Raw genomic sequence first — 12,246 nt, forward strand, 5'->3', positions numbered from 1 at the left:
CATCCGCCGTAAGGATCATATCCAAAAACTAGATCTCAGTCATTATACTCTGTTGGCACACCTCTCAGTCTGAACCAAAATTAAGGAAGGACCATCTCCTTCATGAGCAGACATTCAGACAACATCAACAGTTGTGTCCTGCCATTACCATAATCTCACCTTCACCCCCATCATTAACATCCATTCTGGGCGGAAAGACGACTCTGCTCCCCGTCACCCACTATTGCAAAGCAAGGAACCATAACTCACGTATCGAAATTCTGGGGCATTACGGTAATTTCAGGAAGCAGAACCCACAGTTTTAAATAGTTTTTGTTTTTTTTTTGTTCGTTCTGGTTACCTTGTAGCTCACTCACGCAGTTAGTTCCTTTTTCCTGTTTATTAGAATTTTAATTAAAAAAGAAAAGAAAATGAGAGGTAAAAATGGTGGGTAATTTGGGTTTGGCGCGTATATAAACCACCAACGGACCCGGGAGACCCATTAAAAAAAATAAAAAAAATAATAATAATAAAAAAAGGGAAATAGAAGCAAAGCTCCTCTCAAAGTTAAGGAAGAGGAGAAAAGTAAGAGGAGAGATCAAAAACCAAAAAACGCTTTGAAAACTGATAGAGAGAGAAAGAGAAAGACCAAAACCAAAAACAGAGAAAGAGAAATAGAGAGAGAGAGAGAGAGAGACAACACAGTGGTTGTGTGTGTGTGAGAGAGAGAGAGAGAGAGAGAGCTCTGTAAATCCAGACCCTCCTTTCTCATCTTGTTGTTGATGTTGTTGTTTGTTAGATTAGATTACAGATAGTCTCCATTTGATCAGAGCCTCTCTCTCCCCCATTCCTTAATTGTACAGAGGGCGAGGTTGTTCTGGAACCGTGCAATCCAAGTCCGGCTTTCGTTGTTGTTTGTCGGAGTGGTGGTGGTGGTGGCCGTACAATGGAGAGGTACGGTCGGAACACGGAAGGGACGCAGTCGGATCCGTCGCCGGAGTGGAGCGGTCCGGGACCGGAAACCGGGCTGGAAGGTGAGACGGCTTTTCCTTAATCTCTGCATTTGAATTTGGAGGGTTGCGATTTGGTGGGTTTTTGGGGCGAATGTGGGTTGATCTTTTGGTTTGATGTGTTTGGGGGAATGCAGAATCCATGTGGCAGTTGGGCCTCGGACCCGGAGAATCGTACCCGGAACGGCCCGAGGAGGCCGATTGCAGTTACTATCTCAGGACTGGGATTTGTGGCTACGGCTCGAGGTGTCGGTACAATCACCCCCGTGATCGTACTGCGGTAAATTTTTGTTGAATTACCCCCCCCCCCCCTCGTTTCACTGCTTCAATTGCTTCAGTTTAAGGCTCGGATTTGGATTGTTTTCGCCTGATTCCGAATGCGCTCGTTTGGTTTTCTCTTCTGTTTTGGTTTGATCTTGTCTGTTAGTATGCAGATTTGATGACGTTTGCTTGTGATATTGATGTAATTTGATCACTGCTTCATTGGAGAAATGTCTGAGTTTTAGGGTGGTTAATAAGATCTATGTAGTTTATATGGCGAAAGGTGCTTCTTTACTAGTCGGATTTACGTTTCTCAGGTTACCGGAGCTCTGAGAGCTGGGGCGGTGGAGTACCCCGAGCGACTGGGCCAGCCTGTGTGCCAGGTATTTGGTTTGTGTAACTGAATTTGATGCTTGAGGTTTAGGGTGATATGAGGCAGATCACATGTATTGGGTGGAGTAATGTCTAATGTGGATCATTTCATGCTTTTGTTTGTTTGTTTGTTAGTGCTGGGAAATTATGAATTTTGCTTGTTTGATTGATTGTGCTTTGCTTCGTTAATTACAGTATTATATGAGGACAGGGACGTGCAAATTTGGCGCCACTTGTAAGTATCACCATCCTAAGCAGGGAGGAGGCTCTGCGGCCCCTGTATCACTAAATTACTATGGATACCCATTACGACCGGTTTGTGTTTCTTGATCATAACTTTGATTTTTTCTAATTGTTTGTCATATTAGCATTCCTGTTTCATGACTGAGGGAAAGTCTTGCCATCAATGTATTATTTTTCAAATAATTACAGGGTGAAAGAGAGTGTTCCTACTATGTGAAAACTGGACAGTGTAAGTTTGGTGCAACTTGTAAATTCCATCATCCACAGCTGACTGGCACACAATCTCAAGTGCCATCACAAGCCCAAGCTTCAATTATACCTGCACCCACATTGTATCAAACTGTGCAAACTCCATCCGTTTCCTCACAGCCCTATGGAACAGTAATGGTTGCAAGGCCTCCTTTGCTACCTAGCTCATACGTTCAAAGCCCCTACGGTCCAATGCTGATTCCCCCTGGAATGGTTCCTTTCTCAGGTTGGAGTCCATATCCGGTAAGTAACATTTGCTTCCTCCATTAAATTGAAGTTGCATGAATTTCAGTTTAAGTATCATTGCTTCCTCCATTAAATTAGTAAGTTGCATGAGTTTCAGTAACATTTGCTTCCTCCTTAATATTGTAACTTGCATGAATTTCAGTTAAGCTCTTATTAATGTATGCAGGCTGGTGCAAGCCCATTAGCGTCTCCTAGTACTCAAACCGCTGTTGGTTCAGGGGCACTTTATGGGATAAATCAACTATCTCCTTCAGCGCCTGCATATACAGGAATCTTTCCAACTGTACCTTTTTCTCTTGGTCCTCCAACCTCTAGCCAGAAGGAGCAATCTCATCCTGAAAGACCTGGCCAAGCAGAATGTCAGTATTACCTGAGAACAGGGGATTGTAAATTTGGGTCCTCATGTAGATATCATCATCCAGCAGAAGTTGTTGCACCAAATACACCTGTTGTCCTTAGCTCCATTGGTCTTCCGTCGCGCCCGGTGAGCCGCTCTTTCAACTCCTCTGCATCGTGATGCTTTTACTAGGTCGTCAATTATAAGCTCTTTTATCTTAAAGCTGTAAACTTTACTATGGAATGGTTTCTTTATATATACTATCTGACTACTCTACCTCCTTCCCTCAACCTATCTCTCTCTCTTTCTCTCTCATATTATGGATGTTTGGTTTCTTTTCATCATCCTCATATGCTCAGTGAAAAGATATTTAAAATATGGACTTATTTGAGGAGATTTAAACGGTATCCAACTTCACATGAAAGCTAATTGTTAGAATTCTATGAGGAAAACACCTGCTCACTTTTATAAAATAAATATATTTACCAGTGGAAGAAATATGTTTGATGTCCTCATCAATGTTATACCACAACTTAATTCTGTGGGAAATATGCGCTGAAAGCCTGAAACATATTTGTTGTTTGGTGTTGATGAATGGGTTTATTAGTTGGAAAGTTGTGTAACTTAGGGCTGTAATGCACAATGCAGCATCCTTACCCATTTGCATGATTTTGGAAACTTTTTTTTTTTTTTTTTCTCCTTCATCTACACTTATTTTGTCTAATGTTGTTTCCAGAGTTGCTTTTTGATTTTTTTTGGTCAATTAGTTGCTGTTTTGATATGGTTAATTCACCAGCAATGGTCTTGAACTGCAACCCTTTTGTCCCGCTACACTGCTTTCATCCCATCATCTACTTCATCCTTGGATTTACTTCCTCTGACAGCATAGCATACTGAACAATCTAAAAAAAAATACTTAATCATCCGTCTTAGATTCATATGCCTTTCCCCTTTCACTGAGATGTTACTTGTCCTTGATGTTTATCTTGAATTCAAATAAGCTTCGGGTCGTTTCTGTTTGAGTATGAATTTGTGAAGAAAGATCTTACTGTGTATTTCATGCATGTATGTGTATATTGTGATTTACCAATGTAGTTGCAGGATTTCTTGTATTATGTGTAAGCATGTGTATGTTCCTGTTGTTGGATATACGTGTTGTCTGCATTTATATGTTTGGCTCATAGGAGGCTATAAGGAATAGTTCCCCTCCCTTCAAACATATAGTGTTTCTTTTATATGTTATTTTTCAGTTTTTGTTTTTGGAAGCATGTGAGTATGCTAAACATGCTTGAATTGTCTGTACCATTTGGAGATGCTGGTAATATTTGATGATTGTTTTAAGTTTCAACCCAGGGCCAAAATTAGCAACAGTTGGCTTAAATGTTCTGTAGATACAGCATTTCGGTGTTTAGGTAAGCATTTGCTGGGGTGTTAATCTGCTTCTCAGCTGCATTTTTACTGATCAATCATATAATTTGAGTGTTGGTCTTCTTGCCTAGCATTATAATCTATTTGGTTTCTCTTTTCTTTTTCTTCTGGGATTCTTCTATTTTGAATGCGTTGTTGGTGAGTTATGCTTGGAATTTGAAATTCTATGTGATTAATCAGGGTGCACCACTTTGCACTCACTATGCACAACGTGGAGCATGCAAATTTGGGGCTGCATGCAAATTTGACCACCCAATGGGAACACTCAGTTACAGTCCATCAGCGTCTTCTCTCACCGATATGCCAGTTGCCCCCTACCCAGTGGGATCGTCAATTGGTACGCTAGCCCCATCATCTTCATCGTCAGAATTGCGGCCTGAACTTAATTCAGGCACCAGCAAGGACTCAGTTTCTGCCAGAATGTCTTCATCACTGAGCACTGTTAGTGGATCAGTTGGTTCTACTGTTTCTAAGGATGGTGTTGCCCATTTGGGTGGCCAACTGTCTGCTCAGGGTTCTGGCCCTTCAACTACCAGTGACAACAGTACAGAGTCTCATAGTTCAAGTTAAGCAAGGTCAAGGGACTTTCCATTGTTCTTTTTTGATCAACTATTCAACTTTCTCCAACCAAAATATCGTTTTTCTTTTTGCAAGTCCTCCAACAGAGGCTTCATATCTCACTGGCTTAGCATACTCAGTTACATTCATCTCTGTGTTATATCATCTTTATATGGCCCTTCCATTTTATCTTGAATAAGCAATGGCCAACCTCCAAAAGTTTAGCAAACCCAATACAGCCTTCCACCTTTCTCTTTAATAACCAAGAAAAAAGCTTCCATTAGGCAATTCCATCTCCTGTTCTCCGATTTTGGAATGTGTTATCTTCATCTGTGCTCGAGCCCTGTCCAGATTGAAAAGATTAGTTCCACGGTTTCATGCTTTCACATTGACCGTGCATTCATGTCTATCCCTTTCACATTGACCGTGCATTCATGTCTATCCTTTCCTAAGTTTTCTTTTAAATTGGGGAACAAGCTTTCAGTTCATCTTGGGAATTCGAATTCATGTTTCCCCCTACTTTTTGTCCAAGGTCTATTTTGAGAAAAGAGAAGCAATTCAAAGACCCAAGGAGGCATCAACAATGCTACTTTATAAGGGATTAGATACATAGTTATGTTGTCAATGAAAATGCTTGACCATGTTATTGATGAATTTATTATGAAATACAAAGTATACTCTTGACTGTATTAATTATAATCTCTCTTCCTGATCATATTCTTACTTACCTCTACGCTGCTTAATATATATGCTAAATCATAGATGAAGTTCTTGCAGGAAAGAAAATGTTGGACTTGATTTTGTTTTGGTATGAAGGTTTAAGAAAATGAATGTGGATGAACCATGTTAAACAAAAGAAGAAGATTACATGATTTGCTAGGTACAAGGCCATTTCATATCTAAGCCTATACATCCCTTTTCTTTTGGGTATCTTTGGGTCTTGGGGTCCTCCCTTTGATGATACTATGGCTTTTTGGAAGTTCTTTCTTTAATCATTGTTCTAATTTTTCACCCAAAACAATAATTGTTCTAATTGCTCCATTTTATAGGGCACAAAGTCTTGCTTGGAAACTTTTCGATAGGGTATCCCCATAAACAATAGGGTATCCCCATAAACAATAATAGAGTACTAGTTGCTAATCCTATTGAATTGAAATTGATGGGATGTGCGGCAGTTTAGGAACTTTATGGGTTTGGTCATATCTTCACCCCTCCCTAAGATTTTCCTTGGGCACATATGATTGAGCAGAAGATGATTCCCAGGAACAAAAATATATTTTTGGGGTGTTTATGCACGAGTTCTATATGACACCCCCATTGTCAACAACTATATTACCCATTAGGGCATGGAAAATAGACTCAATTCGGAACTTCCCATCATGTGACTCCAATCCATAATCTACTTTTGGTTTGAAGCCAAAGCATGGCTAATAAAGATAACAAATGAATCCAGTTTGAGGGCATGAAGCTACATGTGAAAGTTGTTTATTCTCGTCTCCATCTAGTCACTTGGTGATCATTACTGATCACTTACCATTAAATTTAAATTCAATAGTTGAGATTAAAACATTTAAAATACTTTCATTTAATCTGATCATTTAAATTTAAATCTAATGGTAAATGTTCATTAATTTCATGGTCACTGGTGACCGAGTGAACATCTCTATATTCTTCTTTAACTAAGCTAATTGAAAAAGTCTCATTGCAACTCATACTGGATAAGTAACATATATTCAAATTTTCTTCTTCTTTTTATTGTTTTTTTTTCTTCTCTCTTTCAGTGATGATTCTGTGCTTTCGTCTAAGGGCTAGTTTGGGATTGCTGTGACTTTAAAAAAAAATTGTTGCCGCTGTGTTGTGAATTCATCAGCTGTGAATTAAAACAGTTTTGTGTTTGGTAAATAATATTTTTAAAAGTGCTACCAGTACATAAAACAAACAACTGCAGAGCGTGTTTTGATCCACAGCAGCTTCTAAAAGCAACCTCTGGGCTGCTTCTAAAATCTGCTGCCAGTGACTTATAACTTTCAATTAAAGCTGCTTTTTATTTATTTACCAAACACAATAAAATCTAAAATTTTGAATAAAAAAATGAAGCAATATATAGCTACTTCGTATCGTGAAGATAACTATTAGTACTTTTCATTAATTCAAGAGTATAGACCAATAGCCGAATATTCCATAGCGTTTTTTTTTTTTTTTTTTTGAGAACTCCAGAGATGCTAGCCATTAGATTGGTTACTATTTGTGGTTTGCCCAACATATTGAACTGCTCTAACGGCTCAAGTTTTGGAATTTAATACTTCAGAGCACTATTGAACACCGGTCACCATAATTGTTTAAGCTTTAATTGTAAAGATACTTTTACTTAGGAGACAATTAATTGAAGGACAACTACGCATCAAATACAAAGTACAGAGAAGCGTTATTGCAAACACTAGTACACACTACTAATTTGCACATTTGATGCTAATAGCTTCGTGGTCCATTACGCATCAAATACAAAGTACAGAGAAGCGTTATTGCAAACACCACTACTAAATACTAATTTGCACATTTGATGCTAATAGCTTCGTGGTCCATTGTAATCTATATATTAAGTTTGAAGTTGCATGGATTTTACGTTGTGTCAGTAAAAGACCAGGCAAATAGCCGAAAAGAGAGACGCATAATGCAGCAGCAGCTATTCTATTAATATATGTGAAGGCCAGTACAGCCATAAAGAGACTACTAAGCTAGCTAAGCAGGCACCATTTTCAAATGGGATGCAAAGAACAGTAAGACTCGGAAAAGCTGATTTAATATCGATCCCAACAGTTTCCATTAAAGCCTGCTGAACCATGATAAGCATATCCCAAATCTCCTCCCCAAAATGGAGGTTTTCTTTGGGTAGTTACAGTGAAAGGAAGAGTGGCAAGAAGAAAGAACACAGAAACATAAGAGCATGCACATAAAATGGAACCATTATGATTATCCGTAGATGGACACTAGAAGCTAAACCTAATAAAGTGAATGGCCAAAGTCAATTACTACATCACCAATAGGAGGATGAACTGATGGGGAGCAAGAGAACGAAGAAGAACTAGGATTTTCGATGATCGGATACAAAGATCCAATGTTGCACCCATCTTCAGTCATCAATGGGTTGTTATCCACCATTGTTGAAAGCTCTCTAGAATTCAACTGATCCCATGATGAGTACTGCTGGTTATCCCCCCAGAATCCATGACTGAATCCCTCAAAGCAAGAAAGCTGATCTCCGGGGTTACTGCTAGACGCCATTATCGAAGCTGGCACATTCATTACATCTAGAGGAAATGTAGTAGCAGTACTGCTTTGATCACAATGTGGTTGAGTTTGAATGGAGGAGTTTGCAGTGTTTGGAAAGCTAAAATTGTGATGATCAATATTCAAAGCATGAGTAGTAGTAGTAAAGTCAATGCTTCTGGGAATATCACAAGGAGGCCTCAAGCAGTTATCAGGAACTATGCAACCCAAGTAACCTGAGTTATCAGAAGAAAAGTCATTGGAGAAGAAGAGACTATCAAATGAGGGTTTTTCATTATTGGACCTAATATTTGGGTTTCTCTCATTCTGATCAAACATGCTGGACTGACCAGGTGGACTGTTCTGATTGGTGGGTTGTTGTTGTCTAGGAGTCTGTGTAGTAGTGGAAGTGAAGAACTCAAGTGATTGTTGTGGCAATAGGGTTTGAACATCAAAGGGTGTTAGAAGAGAGTGGAAAGTGGAGTTGTCAGAGTAAATGAAGTTGGTTCTTGCTTGAGCTCCTTTCATGGACAAAGCAGCTCTGTCATAAGCCAGAGCTGCTTCTTGAGCAGTGTCAAATGTCCCAAGCCAATGCCTCTCTTTAGTACTTGGGTCTCTGATCTCGGCTGCATATCTACCCCAAGGCCTTCTCCTCACCCCAAGAAACCTACCTGGCTCTGCTTGCTTCCTTCTCCCTCTTGATCTCTCACCAGACTGGCTAAGAGGTTTTTCCATGGCTTTTGAGGTGGAAATTGGCATGGTAATGAGAAAATACGCTGAGATTGGAAGTGTTGATGATATGTAAGAGAAGAGAGGATTTGAGAAATGGGTTTTGGTTATTGAAAGGAAGTAGGCTTCTTAAAGACTCTGTGTGAGGACCATACGAGTGGTAGTACTACAGAAAGTTCTAAGCTTCAATAGGTCGATGAAATATAAATAGAGAGGCGAAGATATGAGAAAGTGATGGGTTTTGGTTTTGAAAGGGAAGTTCTCTTTTTAAAGAGATTTGGATTCTTTACTATTTTGATGTATTTGGATTAATTTTAGCCGTGTATTACAAATATAAGGTTTATAACTTTACACCCAAAAAAGTGTCACATACCGCGTTCTGTCTGTACTCAAACACATTTAGATCTATAATACATGATTATGATTAAAACCAAAGCGCATTCAAGCATACAAAATCCAAACAAGAGATGTAAAATCCCTTTCAAAGACTATGAGATTGATGTAAAAATCATGGAGCAAAGGAATGGGACATTGCAGATGTCATTCTCTGGAAGACCATTCTCTCCTTTTCACCGACTTTCATTAAATCTTTCCTTTTCTCATTGCCATTTAGCCCTATAGCTCTTTAAATCAGAAAATAATAAGCTACAACTTGTAGGTGAAAATGTAGATTCCCAGCAGGGCAGTACTCGTCAAAAACTCAAAATGGGAGCCTACTAACTGCTCTGTGTTTTTTTATTTTCTAGCTACAGTCACTTTCCTCCAAGTTCCAATAAGAGCTACCCTAATAAATATAATCTCTGTATCTCTCACTCTAATTGCATGGCCATTGTTTGGAAATTAACTATCTCATTGATGATCTAATAATTACATCACTTCTATGTAAGCCATTGGGATTAACTAAGAAAATTCTGTGACTTTGACTCTTAAGCCTTTACTATAATCAAGTCATGTCTGAAGCTACAAGAAAACTGGCCTAATCAACTTGCCTAATCTCTTGAAAGCTCCATGGACCATGAGCCATTAGTATATTAGGGTTTATTTTTTGGGCAATTAATCCAAGTTGAAATGTCAAAGTTTTAGGACTTAGAAGTTAGAAGGGTCTTGAATGAAAATGACTGGTAGATATATAAAAATCATGGAGAATTTTGGATATAAAACCAGAAGAGGAAACCAGCTAAAGTGTTTCTTGCACCTACTCCTAAAGAGTTTGATTTAATTTTTCTTGAAATTCTTATGTACCAACAAAAATTCATCTCCACTATTCACATGTAAATCCGCATTTTCTGCAACCATATTATTTGTAACTTCTTGTCTGCTTCATGGTTTTTCAAACAGAGCAGTTCAGATTTTCTCTACTGAACCAAAAATTATGGAGGAAATTAGCATATTCTATGAAGCTTTTTCTGTCTGCATCATGGAAACAACCCTACATAAGAGTACATTAACATTAGGTTTCCCTCATGAGGCCCCATTTCTCTAAGGTTTATATGGTTGTTTTGTTTTGTTGGTCTATATGCCCTCATATGTATAATGTTATTTGGTAGCAGCAGAAATTGTAAACCTAAGCCATATGCAGAGTGAAATCATGCAGTTGACCATTAAGGATGTGAGGTTCTCTAGGCTCTAATAGAAGCTGTTCAAGGAGCTAGTTCTAACGACCTTCAGAGTTTATCCACTTGGTCACTCCTTTTTCTTTAGAACTTGTGCAGAAAATTATATGTCCAAGGGCTTCTTAGCACTGTCAAAAATACTTCTAAATAACTAGGAGTACTTTATATGTATAGAGATTGAACGAAATAGGTAAAAGCGTTTTTGAATTATAAAAGCACTAGAAGTAATTATTGTAAATATTCATGAAGTGGTGATTCCGTGATAATATGAAAATGTATCTATGCTTCTAACAACATTATATTTGCATGTCTTAAAGAATCCCTCTCAAACATGCCTTTGACGTAGTCATATATTATGAGGTTAGGTTATGTTTAGGATTTTATTGAATTTTGACACTATTTATACCATGTGTTATTTTTATCTTCTTTTCAATGTTACCTTATCATCAAGTATTGTCTACTGTTATTGTGGGTTTTCAAATTTGTTGGTTTTCTTTATAACTCAAATCAAGTGTTGCACACAGAGGAAAACTTCAAGGAACAAATGAAGAAAAAATTTAAGTACGGAAGACTCGCGTCAAGGTGGGTGAAATGAAGTCAATATTAACTAGCACATGCCCACCAATCTAACTTAGAAGTTGACCAACCCAATGTAGGGGCAACATTGACAATAATTAAGAGACATACAATTTTAAGTTATTTAATAAGACGATAGAAAACTGGTTAAAGTTTGGGATATTGGTAAACTTGATTTTATGTTTATGCACACAAGGAAAAATTTATAATATTTCAATATATTTATACCCCAATTGTAGATAAACACCATGAAGTTGTAGACTAACTTGTGACAATGTTAATCTAGTTGTTTTGTATGGAACTAATCTACCGGGCATGGAGCCAATATTAATGTATGAAGCTTGTACAATTGATGTACTCATATATTAATATATTAGTGTATGCGAACAGATGTAAACAATACCAACATATATCAAGGGTAATTATGTTTACCTAAGGATCAACTAATGAACAATCAGAAAGAATCTAACTGGTAAACTTAGAGAAAAGTGAGCAATGTATGTAGCAAACAGATGGCCATTAGTTACTATAAGTAGTTACCCACAACACAAAGTATCCACTTAAGTAGCATCTTTTGAAGTAAAATAAACACAGCAAAGTTTGATTAAGACATGGATCAGTGTTTCCGAACTCTCAAAGTAATCAGAGAAAGGCAATCAAAGCTTCACAAAAATACACTTGCAAAGCAAGGTTTGATGAAACTATCCAAACAAAAGCTATGAGTGGGGACTTTAATCCATTTAACTATCTAGCACTTCCAATAGGAAAAGTACTATTTATTCTCTTTGATTAAACCTCACCCTGCCTAAATGGCATTGGGAATGTCATAAACTAATGCTAATATCAAATGGGTCAACCATTTTTCAGTTCATTTAGCATTTCCAAATCATGGCAATGCTTTTTCCACTGGTCCTTGTCATGGTCTATTGCAATTCTGTAATGACCCTAAACCCTAAATATAAATAATGAGAAAGTGATATAGAAAATTGATGACTCAATTTTTTGTTGGGTTTTTGTCTATTTACCCCATTTCTAGGGATTTTTTTCCCACTTACCCTATTAAGTTTTTTTAATTCCCTCTTACCCAATACACTCTAAGGGACTCTTCCCTAATACCCCATTAAGATTTTTTTTTTTTGTTTTTAATTTTTTTTTAATACCATTTTACCCCTCACCCCTTTGTTACTTAGAGAGAGAGAGAAAATGGAAGAGAGATAAGCCATAGGAGACTTTCGCCGGAACCCGTCACCGGCCGCCGGATTCCGGCCAACTTTCACCGGAATCCGGTCACCGGTCGCCGCCTATCGGACATTTTAGAAAACCTCACCGGAAATGTTTATTACCTCAATAGACATCTATTGCCCACCAATAAAGGGGC

The 12,246-nt window shown here is 38.0% G+C and overlaps 2 protein-coding genes across 2 annotated transcripts; one reads left to right on the forward strand and one right to left on the reverse strand.

Annotated features, from left to right (window-relative positions):
• The first annotated feature begins 563 nt into the window (after nucleotides 1-563).
• Nucleotides 564-5,398, forward strand: LOC133708859 (zinc finger CCCH domain-containing protein 34). Its single transcript, XM_062134415.1, has 7 exons — nucleotides 564-1,013; nucleotides 1,127-1,269; nucleotides 1,568-1,633; nucleotides 1,818-1,937; nucleotides 2,055-2,357; nucleotides 2,527-2,844; nucleotides 4,306-5,398. Exons 1-7 carry the CDS (start codon nucleotides 926-928, stop codon nucleotides 4,693-4,695), a joined length of 1,428 nt encoding a protein of 475 aa, XP_061990399.1. The 5' UTR covers nucleotides 564-925; the 3' UTR covers nucleotides 4,696-5,398.
• A 2,129-nt stretch (nucleotides 5,399-7,527) lies between these two features.
• On the reverse strand, nucleotides 7,528-8,898 carry LOC133713015 (ethylene-responsive transcription factor ERF086). Its single transcript, XM_062139137.1, has one exon. It carries the CDS (start codon nucleotides 8,707-8,709, stop codon nucleotides 7,684-7,686), a length of 1,026 nt encoding a protein of 341 aa, XP_061995121.1. The 5' UTR covers nucleotides 8,710-8,898; the 3' UTR covers nucleotides 7,528-7,683.
• Between the last annotated feature and the right edge of the window lie 3,348 nt (nucleotides 8,899-12,246).

Source organism: Rosa rugosa, chromosome 5, assembly GCF_958449725.1.
Source record: "Rosa rugosa chromosome 5, drRosRugo1.1, whole genome shotgun sequence".
Taxonomy (NCBI): Eukaryota; Viridiplantae; Streptophyta; class Magnoliopsida; order Rosales; family Rosaceae; genus Rosa; species Rosa rugosa.

What these genes read in the sequence shown, in the direction of transcription:
- LOC133708859 (XM_062134415.1), top strand. Translation starts at nt 926, where the DNA reads ATGGAGAGGTACGGTCGGAACACGGAAGGGACGCAGTCGGATCCGTCG. An exon ending in TGGGCCAGCCTGTGTGCCAG is followed by an intron (nt 1,634 to 1,817) that starts GTATTTGGTTTG and finishes CGTTAATTACAG; the next exon opens with TATTATATGAGGACAGGGAC. An exon ending in CAGGTTGGAGTCCATATCCG is followed by an intron (nt 2,358 to 2,526) that starts GTAAGTAACATT and finishes TAATGTATGCAG; the next exon opens with GCTGGTGCAAGCCCATTAGC.
- LOC133713015 (XM_062139137.1), bottom strand. Translation starts at nt 8,709, where the DNA reads ATGCCAATTTCCACCTCAAAAGCCATGGAAAAACCTCTTAGCCAGTCT.